This window comes from Carassius auratus, chromosome 12, assembly GCF_003368295.1.
Source record: "Carassius auratus strain Wakin chromosome 12, ASM336829v1, whole genome shotgun sequence".
Taxonomy (NCBI): Eukaryota; Metazoa; Chordata; class Actinopteri; order Cypriniformes; family Cyprinidae; genus Carassius; species Carassius auratus.
Window position 1 is genome coordinate 4,156,523 of NC_039254.1, and position 20,590 is coordinate 4,177,112.

At 37.0% G+C, this 20,590-nt stretch overlaps 1 protein-coding gene across 8 annotated transcripts in view; it reads left to right on the forward strand.

The window, feature by feature from the left end:
• The window catches only part of LOC113111542 (inactive ubiquitin carboxyl-terminal hydrolase 54-like), a 106,472-nt gene that overhangs the window by 65,002 nt on the left and 20,880 nt on the right, over positions 1-20,590 (forward strand). For 5 of the 8 annotated variants that reach the window (XM_026276353.1, XM_026276358.1, XM_026276357.1 and 2 more), the window contains 8 exons: positions 6,443-6,577; positions 10,686-10,799; positions 10,890-10,972; positions 15,494-15,605; positions 17,476-17,622; positions 18,649-18,798; positions 18,891-19,062; positions 20,364-20,540. In XM_026276353.1, the coding sequence (XP_026132138.1) occupies positions 6,443-6,577; positions 10,686-10,799; positions 10,890-10,972; positions 15,494-15,605; positions 17,476-17,622; positions 18,649-18,798; positions 18,891-19,062; positions 20,364-20,540 (1,090 nt within the window). The remainder of the gene's footprint in view (positions 1-6,442; positions 6,578-10,685; positions 10,800-10,889; positions 10,973-15,493; positions 15,606-17,475; positions 17,623-18,648; positions 18,799-18,890; positions 19,063-20,363; positions 20,541-20,590) is intronic. The other 3 variants (XM_026276356.1, XM_026276360.1, XM_026276355.1) reach the window with 2 other exon arrangements.

A 20,590-nucleotide genomic window follows, 5' to 3' on the forward strand; every position in this document is an offset into this window, starting at 1 on the left:
TTTTTCTGTGTTTCTATCTGAATATATTTATATATTTAATATATTATTTTAAAATGTCACTTGTTTCTGTGATGGCAAAGCTATGACACATAATCCTTCAAAAATCATTCTATGCTGATTGGATGCTCAAGAAACATTTGTTATTACCGATGTTAAAAATAGTTCTGCTAAAAGTGCTGCTTAATGTTTCTTTGGAAACTGATACATTCTTTGATTAAAAGGAAGTTCAAAAGAACAACATTTAAATAATTTGTAATTTATAAAAAAAAATCTCTCACATTTAATAAATTGAATATGAATATGTCTCTTCCTATTTTTTTAAAAAAAGCTATAATGTATTTATTTATTAATTGCTAGTTTGATTTAACAGTAAAATATAATGTGAAATGTTTTTTCCATTACCCAGTAACAGTTATACATTAAGACAATATTATTGGGTGATGTTTAACACAGTGATGGCTGTATTATGAATTTAAAACTGCACATTTAGGGGCCTAAAAAGAGAATATGAATCGACAGACAAACAAACTGTGTTTAATATAGTTGAATGCAGTGTTCCTGAGCTAGCTAAATAATTTGAACGGACTGACCATATTTTTATGCCTAAAATGTTTGTCAACAGAGATGCTGCATGTCACAGAGGCCGTAGTGTGACATTGGGTGGCAAAGGCCCACATTACTGCCGCTTCATGAGGTGTGATAGTGCCTTGAGGTTGGTGACCTCTACCAACTATCAGCCCTGCTGAGGAACTGAAGTGCTGGAGGCAACAAGTACACACACACATTTACACAAACAAAATAAATGCAAAGTCACAGTCACTGACACAAGCTGCCACCTCTATTACAATGATGTTTCCTATTATAGAAGCTCCAGTGACACCTCTATGTTTGTGCTGTTTTATGTAGTAAGAGCCAGCGATTGAGTTAAACCCAATTACAAACTCATAATCAGCATGAGATTCAATCCCTCTGCAATTTGGAAACTGAGCCTAGGGAGTGTTTAATATTAATATATTTATGTGCGTCATAAGATTGCTGCTCCTGTGAAAATATGTGTGCATGTGTGTACTCATTGCCCTTGTGAGTTTTGAGCAGTGCAGATGATATGTGTCACTGCTGAGGACTGTGTCTTGTGCCTTTGAATGGAGGTTAATGTCTCATTTCACAGGCTACGCCTCAGGGCTCGCAGCTGACAACAAAATCTCTGGTGGTTTGTGTGTGTATGTGTATGTATGCATATGACTGGACTTGCATGTTTTGAGTATAGCCAGGCTGGTTGGGTTCCATGTCCTTGTTTGAGCTGAGAAGGACTTTACATCACTGCCACACTGCTATTACACACATGGACCACTCAACCCTCAAATGGGATTCCCAGTTCTACACGCTCTGTAATATACTACAGTGTAAAGGCTCTAGGCGGTTTGTGGCTGAACCTGGGAAAGTTTAGCTATAGGAATATCCTTATTAGTGGTTTATATGTGTCAGTTTTGGTTAGATAGCTATTTGGAGCACAAAAAACATCCAAATCCAATACTTCTCTGTTGTATACAAAAAATGGTATACTAAAAGTGTATGACCATAACAACATGGCGGATATAGTACATCCTAACTTTTTCAAAGGTTTCCAAGTAAGTTCAAAATTCAAATGTAGCACCCACTTAGACATGAGTTCGGACACGCCAACAGCTGTTAAACTGGGGTAATTTTGCTTGTTAAGCTGGGCTGGGAGTGAACTAATCACTGGATTTGTGAAGATTTTTCAGTTCAGTTGCATCATGTCTTTCAAAGAAACTTAAGAGTTTTGTTTGAGGCAAGTATGAAGTTAACTAAAGCATGAGACACTTTTTTGTTTTTGATTTAATTTTGTAAAATAATCAATACATCCCTGTTGAAAAAAGTACCTAATCTGGTTTACTTGTCACCACTCTTGGTTAGGTTGGTGTGTTGGCTGATTTTAAAGTGAAAAGTGAAAGTGACGTGACATACAGCCAAGTATGGTTACTAGTGTTGGGAATCGTCAGAAATGTTATGGTTCCACCTAACGGTTCCGGTTACGATTCCGGTTAACCCCCTGGAGTCGATTAACGCGTATATGCGTTGAAAGTCAGCTTAGATTTTTCCTAATAAACTGTTTAACTGCACTCGCAACTGGATATTAAATTGTTTTGTGGGTTAATTAAATATATTCTAAATAAACTACAAACATAAATTTATATAGATTTATTTTGTCCTCACATTCTTTCTTGTAACTCCTCCCTCTCAGTGACACCTGATTGAAAGGCTCATTATGCAGCTCATTATACGGGCCTATGTCTTCTCAGGTGTAAATCACAATGATATTCATGATAGTTGACGCCCACTCGCATATGACTTTTACCAACAAAAAGTGTCTTAGAAAATTAAAATCAATATATTGTTTTCTGTGAGTGAGTAAACAAGATGATTTTCACATAATTTAGAAAGAAAAATTCTAGGCTACAAACTCGACCCGGGAAGACCGGGGAACCAATGTTCTTTATGTGTTTTATGGACTTATTCAAGTGATTTAACATTTGTAGTTTTCACTAACTACGCATAAATTCTTTTTTCTCAAAAACACAATAATGCACATACATGCTGCTCACATATTATTCTAGCCCAGTTTGTGCTGATTACAGCGAGATTAGATTTAAGCCATTTAGATGTTTATAAGAAACTGAAAAAAGCACAAATGTCAGGGCATGACAAAACTTCTCCTCAACATATATTACAGTCTACAAATTTTCAGGTTCCGATTCCGGTTCTATTTAAATGAACTTTTATTATGTTTTTTACTATTTTACCTTAATTGAATTTAGTGTTGCTGGAAGGCAGTAAAGTAATGTTGAGTAATGCTAGTCCATCAATCAGCATGGGCTACAAAGTTTATGTTTTTACACTATCAATAACATTTTGCTTTTCAAGCAGGAATAAGCTGGTTGGCCAAATAGTCTATTGAGGGCTGAGACACTTGTTCATTTCACTAAAATAACTATAAACTGTTATACTTATAACCATGTATACAGACTCTCCATAAAGCCACTATTTTACAAATAATATTTCAGTGTGATGGTGTGATCCAATGAGTGGTTTCCACATTTTTAAACATTTAAAATGCATGAAAATAAATATTTTCTATCGAAATGGCCTGTACATTAAATCATCTATCCGTCATATTTACATAACAATAGCAGTCTATTTATTTAGTGGTCCAAGTGGAAGTCAGTATGTATATTAATGACAATATGGGACAAATATAGTGTAATTTCGTGGCGACAGGTGCTGTGCGCTGCCGGTACATGTACAGTCAGACAAAACGACGTGCACAGCTATCAAAGAGGCGAGTGCGCATACAGTCGTGGGAAACATTTTCGGCAGTTAAAGACACTATGCACCACGGTGAGTCTGTGGAGTGCGTGTCATTCGAAACAATGTTTGGAACACACCACAAAAACGAGACGGAAATACTCTGAACAACGAACCAATCAGTCGACTTTCTGCCTAAAAGGATTAGTTCACTTAAGAAAAAAAATGTCCTGATCCTTTACTCACCCCCATATCATTCACGATGTTCACGTCTTTCTTTCTTCAGTCAAATAAAAATGAAGGTTTTTGAGGAAAACCTTCCAGGATTTTTCTCTGTATAGTGGACTTCAACGAGGACCAACAGTCCAAATTGCATTTTCAATCCAGCTTCAGCGATCCCATCCAAGGAATAAGGGCCTTTTCTAGCGAAACGATCTGTCATCTCACATCTCAGAGCTAGAGCAAGGCAAACATTTGTTATTAATTGTTTTTTTAATGATAAATTGTTTCGCTAGAAAAGACCTTATTACCTGTTAAATAACATGTTGTGTGCAATATAATCTAACATTACTCTTGGCTGGGATCATGTAGAGTATATCCTGAACCCTGGTTTTTAGCACTTTTTCAGTGGCATTTTTATTTTTGGATGGACAGAAATTCTGATTACAAAGTCTATGCAAATTTTCAATGGTTTCTTAAAAGTTTTCAACACAGACCAGCACTGAAACATAACCAGTGATGGGATGATTTTGTCAGTCAAACATACTTTACCTGTCTAAGAATAATAAGAAAGTGGATGTAAACTAGTGTCTCAAACTTAAAGAACAGTTTTCTTTAGATAAATGTATTCTGCTACATCAGATCCGAGCGCAGAGTTTGTCGTGAGTGTGTGAGGGCGTGTGCTGCCACCCTGCTCACGCTGAGGAGAGCAGAACAGAGCTGCAGTTGGGTTTAGCACTGATTGCCCGAGTGATATATTTGCTGCATACACACACCAGACTTTCATTTGGACCTTATCTGTCCTGAGTGTTTCATCAGCTCAGAGAGAGAGAGAGAGAGAGATGGGGAAGGAAGAGGACATTAAAATATGTCCATAGGCAAAAATCACTCCAGGCTCTTAGCTGGGCTGAACAGTATGTGATTAGAGCTGCATGGGGAAATGATGCAGTGGCTGAATTTTCCTCTCATCGAGTTCCCTCAGTGGGGTACATAACCCTCTACGTCTGTCCCTCCCACTCTTTCTCTCATTTTCTTCCACCCTCCCTCCATCCTCTTTCTTTCTCTCCTTGGCGCAGTGCAGTCAGCACATTGCATTACCTGTTCCAAAGCCACCGGCCCGTCCCGCTCAGGGGAAAACCCTCCATTCCACCTCCACATATAGGGGGCTGCCTTGGGCAGTGTGCCCACTGCATATATGAGGGTTTTAAAACTGCAGTATATGTGTGTGTGTGTGTGTGTGTTTGCAGCCCCAGCAAATATTTGCCTTTCCACTATGAGTTTCGCCTGAGTCCATTTGTTCAGCTTATCAGGATGTCCTCTGGTGAGAGAGCATTGTGTTGCAGTCATTGTTCATTGGGTTCAATAACAGTTCCAATGCTGATGAACAGGAGAATAGATTCCACCACACGCTTTTAGGACTTTGTGTTTGTTTGAATGTGCACTGTTAATAAGCTCAGTATCTTAGTTAGATGTTTCCCAACCACAGCTACAGGAACCAGCTTGTCCAACTGAATGAGTAGCGTGAGACTCCACAAAATGTTATGTCATGAGAAAGTTTGATTGTATGGCTGTGTTTTGTATTGAGCCGTCTTAGCACAATTCTGACCACAAGCTTTCACATGGTAATGATAATATTATAGGACATAAATATATAAGTTGTTTAAAAACCTAATGATTTTTGGGCATTTGGACATGTTCCAATATTAGCTGTTTAAAAATTTGTTAGCTGCCTACTTAGACACATTTCAACATTTGCTGTGTTTCAAAATCTACTGAGATACCCATTTAAACAGAATTAATTGGCACACTGTAACATTTTCTTGGCTTTATTGGACATTCAAATCTTTTTAAACTAGCTGTTAATCAACAACAACAACAAAAACCATCCAACTTTGTATTTTGTTGCATAATTGTGTATGGCAGTCTAAATAACACTTATTCTATGGTTCTATGGGGGTTCTAGAGAGTGCTAACAAAATCAATAGCTCCCACAGGTAAAGGTTTAAAAATGGCATTTCATTGCAGATTTGGCAAACTATCCAGTGCTTTATGGTTTACGCTCTGGAGATCGGTTTCTATTTCAACGTGTTTGTGCAGTGTTGACCAGTGTAGCCAATCACAGACATATCTGTTACTTTCTTAAAAGCCACAGCCAATCAGGGGCATTACAGCTAGAATCCACTCATGGCTCAGATCACTAGAGTTTTTGTTTAGGTTAGGGTTAGGGGATTGTGGATTGTGTTTATCTCCCAGCATTAATTATCTCGTTATAACAAAGAGTAGATGCAATATAAATACGATATTCATTGTGCCGTGTAGAGAACTTCATTGATTATAATGTAACTTGTTTGTATTTGCTCTTGCCTACATAACATTTTTAGGTATATTGAAATATTTGTTATGGCATGACTATTTAGACAGCATTAGTGAAATGTTATCTTATGAAAATGAACCATGTTTTTTGCATTTGTATAACCACAGTTTTACTACACCATGGCAAATTTTTGATTGTGGTTTAACTATAAAAACCTTTTTTTTTTGTAGTAAAACCATGGTTCATAAGGGTTATTACAGGAATGCTGGCGTATTTTCTTCTGATCTACATAGCTAGAGTGCATTTTTGGCTATAATGTACAAAAATGCTTTTTAAGGAGCAGGCGAGTCGCTCAGTTTCGAAACACAGCCTGTGTGTTTGTTTATTGATTTCTCGTAAGAGAGTCTGTGATTGGTTGTATTGCAGTGTAATGTTTTTACAGTACAGTATGTCAGCCCTCTTCTCTCGACGTGTGTATTCTCTCCACAGTGAGCGGGCGGGCTGACGAAAGCTGTTATGTGCTGTGGCGTATTTTAGTTGCATCAGTTTCTCGTCCTTACTTTGGGGTGCTGTTTGTGGTTTCAGAGCATCTTTGCCCAGTTCCAGTTCAGCAGTGAGAAGGTGCTCCCATCGGACGCTCTGCGCAGCGCTCTGGCCAAAACCTTCCAAGACGAGCAGCGCTTCCAGCTGGGCATCATGGACGACGCGGCCGAGTGTTTCGTAAGAGTTTTATTTTATCCCCATTTCACCCCTTTCTTCCACACTTTCTCTGTACAAGCTACTTTCTTTTTTTGCTGACACAATGATCAGCTTTACCTCCTCTCTTTTCATCCCTCTTTCTCTCTCAGGCATTTCCTCCTCTCACCTCTCCTCAACCCTACTTTCGTCTCTCCTCGCGTCCCCTTTGCCAGTTCTTTTTCTGCTCCTCTCTTGGATTTTGTCAACCTTGATCTCAGATTCCAGAGATGTTAGGTGTTGAATTTCAAGCAATGCTGCTTTCGCTCATCCTTGTGTGGTTTGAAGAGTAGTAGAAATGGAAACATGAAGTGTGAGCAGCGTAGGGAAAATATCTCCGGAGGAAAGCAGACAGCTGAAGTTTGACAACTTTTTGTAATATTCAGAAATTACTCCATGCACTGAATAAGATGTGCCTCAGTGACTTTCTGGCAGGACATATTGGCGTATCTTTGATAATTATATTTGATTCAAAATGTCTGGCTGATAGGTTTCTTTGAGAATGCGACAAGACTTTAAATAAAACTGTCAGTAAAAATGTTTTTACAAAAAAGTCCATAAAAGACATTGACATTCATCTACTGAAATGCGAGAGAGGCTTAACTACCACTCACAGTTCATTCCAGATTAGTGTGGGACTAGCATGTGGCTAAAATAGCAACTTAATAATCAAAACCCTGTGAAGATACACAGTACACACATACTGCATGAAATACTCCATTTTAATTAGATCAAACTACTTTGAAGTGCTGAATAAAACATCTTAATTGGTCATTTTTACTGAGCTTGTCACAACGCATTCTAGGATTACCTCATCCAAGAAGGATAAAGTGATCTCAAAAAGTTTCTATTCATTCTCAAGGCTTTTTTCTTATGTTTTTAGTTTTATTGACTTCGTCAAACTTAATATTTTTCATTAAAATTTGTTTATGTATTTTAAAGCAGCCAAATTTATTTTAAAATTTTTTCCCATGTTAAGTTTCTCAGCACGTTCTAGTGTTACTAAAGGTTTTAAGTATTATAATAGGTTTATAATAAACCATGTATCAAAAACTAAAATTACATTTGGCTATTTTGATTTCATTAAGTTTGAGTTTTTTTCTAGTTATGTAAATTATTATTTCAGTTAGCAGTTCAGAAAAAAATAGTTATATTTACTTTTGTTTTAGTTTTTATTACCAGTAATAAGATATTTTTCTTATGTTCAGGAACTGCTAGATGGATTACAATAATATGCACAATTTAGACCAATAAAAGTAAAAAAAATGGATGATATTGAATCTAAGAACACATTGTTTTTGCCTATGTAGACGGTAGACTACACTCATTGGAGTTGTTTTTAAGTGGATATTTAGATTTATGGCCGTAGGCGTCATGGGCTTTACAGGCATATGGCAGCAGGAGTTGGCAGGTATATATACTGGTCCTGCTGTTGCTTTAAATGAGCTCGGATAGGATCATTAAGCATGTGGAAGCTTTCTATAAGGTCTTCCTGTACTCCTCAACCAACTCCTCTAATCCCCAGACCTGATTATTCGGCCTGGACCTGATTAAGGACCATGGATTGTGTTTATCTCACATTTATGTCCTTAAAGGACACACTGCGTGAGCATCAATACGGATAATTGCTTTTAAGCAAATAAGCAATTGAACGATCATTCACGGGCGAGCGGCTGAGCTGTCCAATCAAGATAGCTCGCCGAGAGACCCTGTGATTGGGTCCATCCTAAATACCCATTTATATGCAGCTAGTACTGTCTATGTCAGGGCTTTTCTGCCATAGATCTGTGAATGCAGCTGTGCTTACTCATAAGGTCACAAAAGACAGCATCATCAAAGTGTTATTTAGTTCAATTAGCACCTCGTCTGCAGTTCAGAAACAAAGGTCTGTTTTTGTCGTGGGCTCATTATTTTTAGCTGAGGATCTGTTGAATGGAGCTGCCATGATTTCTCCCATTTGTTTGACTGCCGCATTTGCAAGGCAGACGCAGGCATGGGGCCAAAGCGTTTGGCGCGCCATCCGTCTTTTAGACGCGACCCCTCTCCTCACGTGCACCAGACGACAGGCAGTACATTAGCGAAATGCCAACTCTTCATTTCTGCCTCGCTCCTCTGCACATCTGCACTCCTGCATAAATAGCTTCATCATTATCTGAGCGGGAAATGAAATGCTCCATACACTAATGATTTGTTGTGTGATACTCAATGAGAAGTGTCTAGCGGAGGGTGTGAGATGTGATGTTTTCCAGAGTGAAAAATTAGGTTGAATGCAGTGTGTTAAGAGTCTATTTACAAGCTCAGTGAACTCAGTGTTATTAGTGTTGGGGAGTAGATAACTAGTACTTGTGGTACTAACTTACCTATATATTTTTTAGTTGTTTGATTAACTCTTTCAAGTCCTCTGGAAAACTAATTTTTTTTTTTTTTTTGCTAAGAGAAGTATAACATAATGCTGTTTTGCTTATTTTATTTTATTTTTTATAATATTGCACACAAAGCTTTCAAGCCAGGGGTATAATAAAAAAAATCCTAAATATCTTAATCTTAAAATGTATATTTTGAACCTCACAAACCTTTTCCAAGATGACAACACAAGATTAATGCATACTTTTTTCAGTGGCATTGCTAACCTAAAATTGTTTAAAAATGTTTATTGGAATAAAGCTTGAATAAAATAAAAATACATTTTTCATCCTAATATTGGATGAAAAATGTAAAAACGTGGCTTGGCAACTAACTGAAAATAATTTTCAGTTAAAGGGAAAATTTAGTACTATTAAAATCTGTTAAAAATGAAATATAAAAACATAGCTACTTTAAAATATTATTAAATACTATAATACAATATAAATAAAACTAAAATAACTTTTCAGTAGTTTTAAAATTGTTATATGTAAAAAAATTGTACTTCAAAAGAATACAGTATGTGTATATTTTCAGGAAAAAAGTTGTTAGCTCTTAAATTATTTTGTTTAAAGCTGTTATTTAATGCTGTTAGACAGACAGACAGAGAGGTAGGTAGGTAGGTAGGTAGATAAATAGATAGATAGATAGATAGATAGATAGATAGATAGATAGATAGATAGATAGATAGATAGATAGATAGATAGATAGATAGATAGATAGATAGATAGATAGATAGATAGATAGATAGATAGATATTTTTCACCAAAATGCACACAATCATATCTCATAATAATTCAGTCCCTCAACATACATTGAATTAAGTTTCATATTCAACTTTAGGACTGCCTAATGCACAAAGGGATGATAGGATCCCTATTTCCCTATAAATTAGTTTTCAAGTTTTATTAGTTATATCTAGTATACATATTTTGTAAATGTAATGCTGTCACCTTTAATATTTCTGTACCTGGTAAACTGTGCTCTAATTTCAGAAGTAAATTATATTATTTAATAGCACTATATAAAACAATTTTGTTGCCTTAGATTTAATGAAGCTGCAGTTCCTTAATAATTGTGTAGTGTAGCTTGTTTTTCATATTTGCAGCCTGACTGTAGTTTAAAACGGAGTAGTAGCATGTAGCTTGGGGAGCTTTGGTTTTAAAGTAGTTTCTCCAGCAATGGTAGTTGTAGAAGTGTTGCAAATGTGGTCCGCGGCTGTTAGTGAGATGAAAGGAAGGGAACTAGAGATTTGATATATGGTCTTATTCACCTCTCTCACTTTCTCTCCCACTCCCTCATTCACCATGTATTCCTTTGTCAGGAACTTGGAGTGTGATCGATTGATTTTAAATTTGTTCAGCCAGGGAATCAAAAGGACTCTTATGAAAAATAGATGTGTTGTTCTCACTTGATCGGATTAACGTGAAGTGAATGCTGACAGAGAAAAATGAATATAAGAGCTGGACCACACAAGTCACTCGATCTGACACACATACACAAACACCCGTTCAAAGATGCCTCTCTGTTTAAATGCTGCAGAAAAAGCCAGAGTGCTGTATTCAAATGGAGCTAAACATCTTGTTCCAGAATTATTCATCAGAGCCAAATCAAAGGAAAGCCAATGCGCTCACACACAGACTCACATTTACTAGGAAAGATCCAAACTGTCTGTGTTGGTTTTCTCCAGGAGAACCTTCTGATGCGGATCCACTTCCACATCTCGGATGAGACCAAGGAGGACATCTGCACAGCCAAGCACTGTATCCCACATCAGAAGTTTGCCATGACACTTTTCGAACAGGTTGGTGGGGGATATTACCTGTTTGTTTGTTTGTGTGCATTTTGTGTGGTGCCTAATATGTATTGTAATTGTGTTTACTTTCTCTTCCAGTGTGTTTGTAATAATTGTGGAGCCACATCGGATCCTCTCCCCTTCATTCAGATGGTGCACTACATCTCCACCACCTCTCTCTGGTAAGTGGAGGACCACGTTTTCATATCTTCCATTTAGTACATATGGTTTTGCTCATAGAGACTAATTAGCTCTGTTCTGAAACTTTGTGAGATTACTTGATGCTTGCTGCCTTCATAAACAGCTGCTTTCTAAGTCAGCATCCTAAAATTATAATAGAATTGATAGATTTGGAATTCTCTACATAGATTGCAACTCCACTTAAATATAATTTTTGAGTGCGTTTATTGTTAACATGTTTGCTAAGCTAAGAATACAATACTCTAATATGCATAAATATACACTTCCATCCAAAAGTTTGGGGTCAGTCTTTTGTGAAATGTTTTTTCAGCAAGGATGCATTAAATTGAGCAGTAATAACAATTATAATATTACAAAATATTTCAGTTTCAAATAAATGCTGTTTGTTTTTTTTGTTTTTTTTACATTCTTTTGATTAAAGAATCTTGGAAAAGATGGCACAGAAGCACATCTGTTTTCGATATTGATAATGATGAGAAATGTTTCTTGAGCACCAAATCAGCATATTAGAAATTATTTCTTAATGATCACGTGGCAGTGAACACTGTTTTAACAATTTTAACAAGTTATTTTAAATTGTAATAATATTTCTCAATAATCCTGTTTTCACAAACAAGTTTTTAGCAAATAATTACAGACTTGGACTTTTTTCTCAAAACATTACAAAAACTTACGGACCCAAAACTTTTGAACGGTATATTTAGTGCTTGAAAATAATTAGGTGCGTCCCAATTTCCATACTTGTGCATTACTCTATGCCATTTTGTAGTGTAAGTAGTGCAAGTAGTGTGTTAACACAAAAAATTGGAAAATTGCACTTTTTTTATGATGTACTTAAAAAAAAAATGAAGTATGGAATATTGGAAATTTCATGCAAACTCAGATTATGAATGACAAAATAACCTTTTATAATTCATACACTACACTGTTGACTACATAGTGCATAAGAACATAGTGAATAAGTGTATAGTGTGTCATTTGGGACGTAAGTAGTGTGAAAAAAGCACTTAAGGGCCAGTTTTACTAACAGCTTTCGCCAGCACAAACCGTCTTTTGTCCGTCTGTCTTTTTTAAATAATACTGTTAGGTTTTATGAAGATTTAGTGCTGAAAAGGTGTGGACAGTTATTTTTGCATCTGACCTTATTGAATATGCATTTCTAGAAGTTTCCCTTTCAGACACAAAAAATATGGGAGGAGAGTATTCAAATGAATCACGCGACACGATTGTCTAATGTTTGCGGTCGTCAAATTAGGAGTCCTACAATACCAAGTCTGTATTAACTTCTTGCTAACCTTCATTTTTTGGCCTCCAGTTCTTTTCAACATACTGTGGTTGATTTATTTCTTTATTCTTTATTTGCAACTATTATATGCTAATTTGCGCTGTGCTTGGTATATTGCGTTTGTCGATATGTAAATGAGATGCTACGTCTTTGTTCTTTAATTTACACGTTGTTAGTAAATCACCTGCAGAAATTTCCATGCCCAGATTTGTTGATTTTTTATTTACCCTGTCAAATGTTGAACCATTTGGCCATACTAATGCCAACCGTTATGTCTTGCCCTTCACTGTTTTGGCTCAGTTTGCCTTGTGCTGCAAAAATGATGGATACTCTCGTGGTTGAGCGTGATCTATTGGGACTTAGTGGGGTGTGCGACCGTGTGTACGCCGTTTAGTTGTGGAAAACAGCCGATTGTGGCTCCTGTCACTTTGATGTTGAGTGAGGGTTTCGATTTACACATCAGACTGGGAACTGAAGGTAACTTCCACAGTGTTTATCGGGTAAGTGAACCACCAGCTCCAACTGAATGCAGAAGCCGACCTGCTGGGCTGGAATGAGGCTCTATATCATGGGTTATTAGCTGTCATCGTACATATCAGACCCGTGAGAGCCATCTGCTAGAGCTATGTACAGGAAATTTACCCTCCACAAACCTCTCCCTCATGTCCTATTCTCCCACTCTAGTGTATAGATTGTTACACATGTGCAACCTTCATCTGCCATATTTTACGTCTTTTTCTCTCTTTATCCATCCCTATGTTCAAACATATAAATCACACGTATACTGTATGCACACATATCTACTCTTACTGCCTCCTGAAAATGTTCTTACCTGCTGTTTTTCATTCTGAGGGCTCATTCTTGACCCATCTGATGTTTAGACCATGGTAATTACATTTGTCCAATGAGCACTGAGGACACAGATAGGACATTACCCATCACTCCCCATGGAACCTTGTCCCCCTTCATTATGCCCACTGTTTAAGACATCAGAAAAAAAATCTGTATCAGCATTATGGCCATCTGAGGTTCCCACATGATTCAGAATTCAGCTTTTTTGATTTATTATACATTAATAAATAATAGAATAGTTTAACTGCCCACTAAGGCCCTGATTTATTAAGATCTTAAATAAAGGCTACTAATGTGCCAACCTGCCAAACTGTATGTGTATTAAGTTAGGGCATTATTTTTGTAATAATAATTGCACATACTGTAAAGTCTGTGAATTGCACATAACAATGTGGTGTTTTTCTCATTTTCTGAGAAGTAGTGGTTTTGGACACAACTTAATAGGATGAAAATTCATCTTAAATGCATGTTTACTTATTTCATGTATTATTTATTTATATCTTACTTTTAAGTTTGAATGTATTTTTACATGCACAAACAAGCTTTTATCATCTTTATTTTGTGTTTTATTGTATGACCTTGTCCAGGAAGGTAAGTGTTTTCATTTGATACAAGCATTTTTTTTTTACATGAAACATTAAAAAGTGGATGTTAACCCCCCCCCCCCCACCCCCCAAAAAAAGGACCCAAGGATCTGTTGTGACTGGCTGAAAAAAAAACATAGATTTAGATAACGCTTATTGATTTCTGTATTAGATATGAATGCATATGAAGATATTTCACTTTAAATTGGTGGATACGTATTAACCTTTACCATTTCACACAGCTTGCTGACTTTGCATTGCACATGTACATAAAAACATGCAGTCTCTCTCCTCTCTTATGCTCACACACACTCCACAGTAAATTGTGTGATTTGCCACGTGGCCGTGTGGCAGTAAATGATAGTACAGTGTGTTCCTTCACTCCTGGATGCGTGTACCCCATGTACAGCCTTGAATCCTCACACAACGGTTTTCATAACTCACTCCAGAAAACAAAGACTACGCAATATGCTCAAAATCCTAACTCAGTGTTTTTCATCCAGAAACAAAGCTGCTAAACTAAGCTCGCACATACCATAAAAAAACAATAGAACTCATAGCATTTATTTATTTCTCTCTTTTGTGAAACAGAGGCTTACATTTATCATTCTGAAAGAACCGATTTACAATCCTACACTATAAACTACACATCTACCTACGCATGGCACATTTGGGATTCTAATGAAATACACATCCAAATGAAATGTGTGTTAAACTTATCAAATACATAATTTTATTCAAGGTTTGTTTATTCAGTTGTTTGCCAGGTCGCATTTACATATAACTCGATTGCAGTGCAAATTACACCATACTTTTTGTTCTTCCATGAGCATAAATAGATAACTAATTAAATAGAAGCCTGAATAAATAAAGCTTTAATGCCAAACAACAGTGCAGCTTTTTTAATAGTTATATAAACACACCTATAATGTAGTGGTTTTGACACCAGAATCGATCAGAAATTCATAAATCGACAATTTTTGTGCAAATCGTTCGCATTACCATCATACTGTATACTGTAGATTATATAGATGAATGGATATGCAGGAAACATGCCAGAAAGGAAAAAAGATGATGCCATCCACCCTCTTAACATCATTATTAATGTGTTGAATATCATGAGTGATGAGTAACACTGAATGTTAAACAATGTGAAGTGTGATTCAAGGTCAAAGTGGCTTTTTCAGTACATTAACTGTTTAATTGCAAAAAGAGCAGTGCGTTTAACATGAAAAAGTTTCAGAATGTATGTATGACCATCATTTTCAAGGAAAGCACACTGAATAATGCTGAAAGTAAGACAGCGAGAGAAAGGGTAGACCTGTCTGCCTGATGTAAATTAGTGTCTGCATATAGGTTGTGTTTAGCCCTCAAGGGTCTGTCTCGGCACATTTCCTCCGTGCAGACATGCTGACAGACGCTTCATGTGTGCAGATATGCTGCATGTCAAATGGATGCTATCACGCTTAGCTTAAGGAAACATTAGCCAGTAAAGTATGCTGATTTCTGCACAGGCCTGCGGCTTCTGTCCTGATGGAGACCATGTGGAGATGGAACAGAGAATGAGTGCCGCTACATTAGTTTCTGATGTCTTCTAGGGAATAGTGATCTATGGACGATATATAACATCTGCGTTGAAAAAATTGAAGACGATTTAACACTGAGCTGTATTAAACTTTTAATTATGGTTCAACATTATTGTATGTAGAGTTGTGTGTGTATTTCCTGTCAGTGGTGTTTACACTGGTGCTTGAGGACACTTCTGTCTCTTATTCCCTCTGCTGCAGTAACCAAGCTGTGCGAATGCTGGAATGTAAGGAGAAGCCCACGCCTGACATGTTTGGAGAGCTTCTCCGTAACGCCAGCACCATGGGTGACCTGCGAAACTGTCCGGTGAGTACATGCACGTCTTTGTCTAACTTAGTGTTTTTCATGCTTAACATCTCATTAAAATTCCTACAAATCAGTGTCTGATGCTTGAGAAGGAGGCTACAACTTTATGACTGTTGTGACTCTGAAATTAATTTTAAATATTGAATACATTTTTTTATATATTAAATAAAATAGATTTGTTTTGTGAGAATAAAGACACTGTGAAACAAGCTTACAGTATGGAGGACTAGGAGTAACACTTAGAATAAAATAAATGTCTTAGATGCTTTTCTTTGTTGTTTTGTCAAATGCTTTTCTTTATCCATTTCTAAGTTGAGTTAAAAAAAAGAAAAGAAAAAAGTAATTTGACGGTTCTTTTGTTGGGGTAACCAGTTAAAAAATACAATTTAAATTGCATAATTATTTGTTTTACTATTTTGATGTATTTAATTGCATTTTAAAACATTAAATAAATAAACAATTTTAAATATGTCAATTTATTTGTCAGTTTGTAAGTGACTATATTAGTTTATTTCAATCTTATGATGAATTCATGTGAATTGATAAATTCATATTTTTTACCTTCATTTTAAAAGTGTCACTCCTAGTCCTCCACACATGTCGAATGTCTGGGGCAACGCTGAAAATTACAGTTTAGCTGATTGATTCGGCCATTCAGGATCAAGTATTCCATAAAGTGTGTAATATTGTCCTTTTTAAAATAATAGCCTAATTTTCACCATCCAGTCAAATCCCATTGGATAACATTTTTTCATATCTTCAATAGTCTGTCACTTAGTTGGATTTTGATTTTGGCCTTTAACTTGATCTTCATGGAAGTGGTTTAAAACAAACCCTTTTTCAAGCCACCCAGATACTAATATAATATCTGCTGTTCACGTGTGGAAGCATAAAGACTGTCTGTTCTTTGCCCAAGAGAGTGTTTTGCTTTTCAGACGACAGACCCCCCAACACACACACACACACACACACACACAGTCCTACCCTATTACACACCAGCTGCCGATCAGCTCTTACCACACACTGTGCACCCTCACCCCGCCATAGGGGGCGGATGAAATCATCAACCCAGACACGCTCCAACATCATTCAGCGTGCTTAGGGAGAAACCCATGTCAGCAATATACAGTCTGCTCCGTACCAAATCAGTGAAATGAGTACAATTCAGTCGAGCTGAAATCCATGCTTTCATTTCCAGTGATTTTCCATTTGTCGATTCCCTGAAATGGCTTTATTGAAATGCAGCTGAGATCAGTAGCCTGTAACGTCACTGCTCTTTAGAAGCTTAGTCGTATGGCCCTGAAAGCATGTGTTTGTCTGGATTCCCAGCGCTTGGCAGGACAGAGTGCGGAGCTGAGGCTGACAATGATCTCTAATGGGACACTGTGTGTCTGTCCCAAAGCTCAGCAGTGCTGCTGCTGCTGGCTGTTCATTGGCTGCCTCGCTTGTGTGTGTTTGTCTGTGATGGAGCGACTGAGGCGGAGAGAGAGAGAGAGAGAGAGGCTGGTTCTGAGAACTGGGCTCTTTGTCTAATCCCTTCCTGCCCAGGTCTGGTGCCAGCCTGTTTGCCACCCCGCTGCCTGCTCCACAAAGGCAGTGCCCGGCTAGATTTTTGTACATTGAGGGAAGGGGTCAGGTTGGCAGTGGTGCTCGTCGCAAGAGCCTGTTTCCGTATACCACTGCCAAAACGCTCGACGGAGGGCGGTGACTCAAAGAGCACAGCTAGAACATTGGGTGCAGAACATAAGGCCCTGCTGGACCGTGTTGCCCTGTTTGAAGCATTCCTTTTATCTCTCCTTCACCTTTTCTCTCTCTTGCACACACATGCACATGTGATCAAGATGCCCTCTTTTTTGTCTCATCGTTTCAGAGTAACTGTGGCGAGATGTTGCGGATTCGGCGGGTTCTGATGAACTGCCCGGAGATCATCAGCATCGGCCTGGTGTGGGACTCAGATCACTCTGATCTAGCCGAAGACGTCATCCACAGCCTGGGCACGTGCCTGCGGTTGGGTGATGTAAGAGTCTTGCATGCACGGACAGCACACTTTCATTGTTTCTTTTTGTCACCCCTTCAGTGCAGTAACCTTGAGCTTGCAGCTCCCTCTCTCTTATGCACAGCTCAGGACAAGAGGAGGAAACACAGTGTACTCTTTGTCACATTCAATATATCTGTGGCCCCGCTAGTGTTACAGCGTTCGCACATCAACTTCACAGCAGGGTTGTTTGCCATTAGAATGCAGAACTTGAATTTAAGTGCGTAGAAAATAGAATGAAATTCAAAGAGATTAATATAACAGGTGTTTTCATACACAGCATATGGAGCAATGGCTGCCTTAAATTCAGCTTTTCCATCACAGGATTAAATACATTTTAAAATATATTATCATATATTATAGTTTTACTACGTTTCATCAAATAAATGCAGGCTTGGCAAGAATAAGAGAGTAAATTATAATAAGAAGAATAAACTATGATTATTATAATATTTGTTGATGTTAATATAATATACACAGGATTACATTTTTATTAATGTTATCAGTCAGTACACTTAGTTTACCAAAATGTTATTATTTATTCCATATATTATGTATTAAATAGATTACATTTTTGATGTGACTGTTTGTTTATTTTTATAAACTTGCATTTTCTACCATATGGCATAATTGAAATCTATTTTGATACCCTTCTTTTGAACTTAAATTAATATTTATCAGAAAATAACGGGGCATTTGCCAAAATTAATGATATAATAATGTTTCTTTGCCATATATATATATATATATATATATATATATATATATATATATATATATATATATATATATATATATATATATATATATATATATATATATATATTAAATGAACTTGTTTTCAATTAACTGTTCTTTTTTTATCTTAAAATAATATGCTCTGCTAGTGCTAAAAAGTCAATATTTACCTTTAAAAAGGTTACATTTTTCACTACAGGATAGTATGCGTAAACTCTAAATCTGATTGGTCCTTATGGTCAATTTTCTCTGTATGTGGCCTCCCTCCAGCTGTTCTACCGTGTGACGGATGAGAGGGCTAAACAATCGGAGCTCTACCTTGTGGGCATGGTTTGCTACTACGGCAAGCATTACTCCACCTTCTTCTTCCAGACTAAGATACGCAAGTGGATGTACTTTGATGACGCACATGTGAAAGAGGTAATGACGTGTCTGTCTCTGGAAGCTGATTCTAGTGTTTCCAATTGTGAATGGAGTGTGCAGTTAAGTCTGAATGTACCGAACCTTCTCAGATTGGACCTAAGTGGAAGGATGTGGTGTCGAGATGTATAAAAGGCCACTACCAGCCACTTCTGCTGCTGTACGCTGACCCCCGAGGGACGCCCGTGTCATCACAAGACATGCTGGCAGCACAGCTGGACCTGCATCACAGCAGCAAGGCCGGCTATGACAGCGAAGACTCCGGTGAGACTAAAAGGAAGTGAGAGGCGGGACGGAGAGGTAGAGGGTTAAACAAAAAGAAATAATAATACTTCTCATCGCTTATTTTTAGAATCAGATGAAGGAATAGTTCACTTAAAAATTAAAATACAGTCAATCCACATAAAACATGAAACAACAAAGGGCTAATTTTAAAGCTTGTGATTGGTCTTTTCCATTAATTTAGATTTAAATGGGAACTATAGTTTTGAAGCTTGAAAATGAGTCCATAACTTCATAAGAGTGGTCAATACAGCGCTAATCTATACATTAGATTTTTTAAACTGAAAAAAACTGTTTAGTTTATTAAACTGTTCGTTCTAACTGTCCTTGGTGCATTATTGAGAGTTGTAGCAATGTCTGAATAATTATTTTGAATTCGATCTTTTCACTGAATCAGATGATCTGGTTCATTCATGCAATCGCTTGATCTGTTTACAAGGTTCACAATTGAATCACCTAGCCTCACAGCAATTCTTGAGTTATCGGTTCACTGGAAAGGAAGATTTTCAGTAAATAAAAACATTTCATTCTGTATCTCATACAATACTATAATATGACTTTAAAACAATGGTTCTCAACCTTTTTAACGCCATTGTCCACTGAAGGCCTTATGACTTTTCCAGTTTTTCATGATTCTTTTTTCAATAGGATTAAGGATGAAGATTTTTAAAAGTTTTGTTTATTCACAATTTCTACACGATAAAAAGGTTTTAAAACTTGGCATGCATACAAAAGTAAATATTTATTTAAAAAATGCCCAAAGAGCTTTATGATTTGATTAGTTTTCACGACTTTTCCAGGTCTAGAAATAACACTTTTAAAATTAGACCTCAAATAGTATATTCAGGTTGTAATTCAAAGGTTGAATTAAAGTAAGAAATATAAAATTTTTTACTTGCTTTTGTCTTATTCTTAATAATTTCAAGTCACTTTTACGTTCCTTTGAAAGTTCCTTGAGGCCCCCTAGTGGGCCCCAGCCCCCTGGTTGAGAACCACTGATTTAAAAAAAACAACAACTATATAGTGGAGTTTTTACATTCCTTTTTGAATCCTGAAAGCTTTAGTCCACATTTATTGTCACTGCATCATAAAGTATATTCAATACATACTTTGCATTTTCTTTCATACTGCCACAGGTTTTTAATGCAGGTTTGGAATGACATTTCATTTTTGGGTGAACTATCCCTTTAAAATCTGACCTTTGAGCAGTTGCAGCTGGATAGCTGAAGCTAACTTTCTCTATTTCTAAATGCCCTCTCTGCTGTTGTTGTTGTCGTCGTCAGGGAGGGAGCCCTCAATTGCAAGTGACACACGCACAGACTCTTCCACAGACAGCTACAGCTACAAGCACTCTCGATCACACCATGAGTCCATGGCCTCCCATTTCTCTTCTGATTCTCAGGGAACTGTGGTGTGTAATCAGGACAGCAGCGGTTCCCAGAACAGCATGGACACTGCAGGTACTTTAACAAACCCACACAATCTCTATTATAAATTCCACTGGCTAATT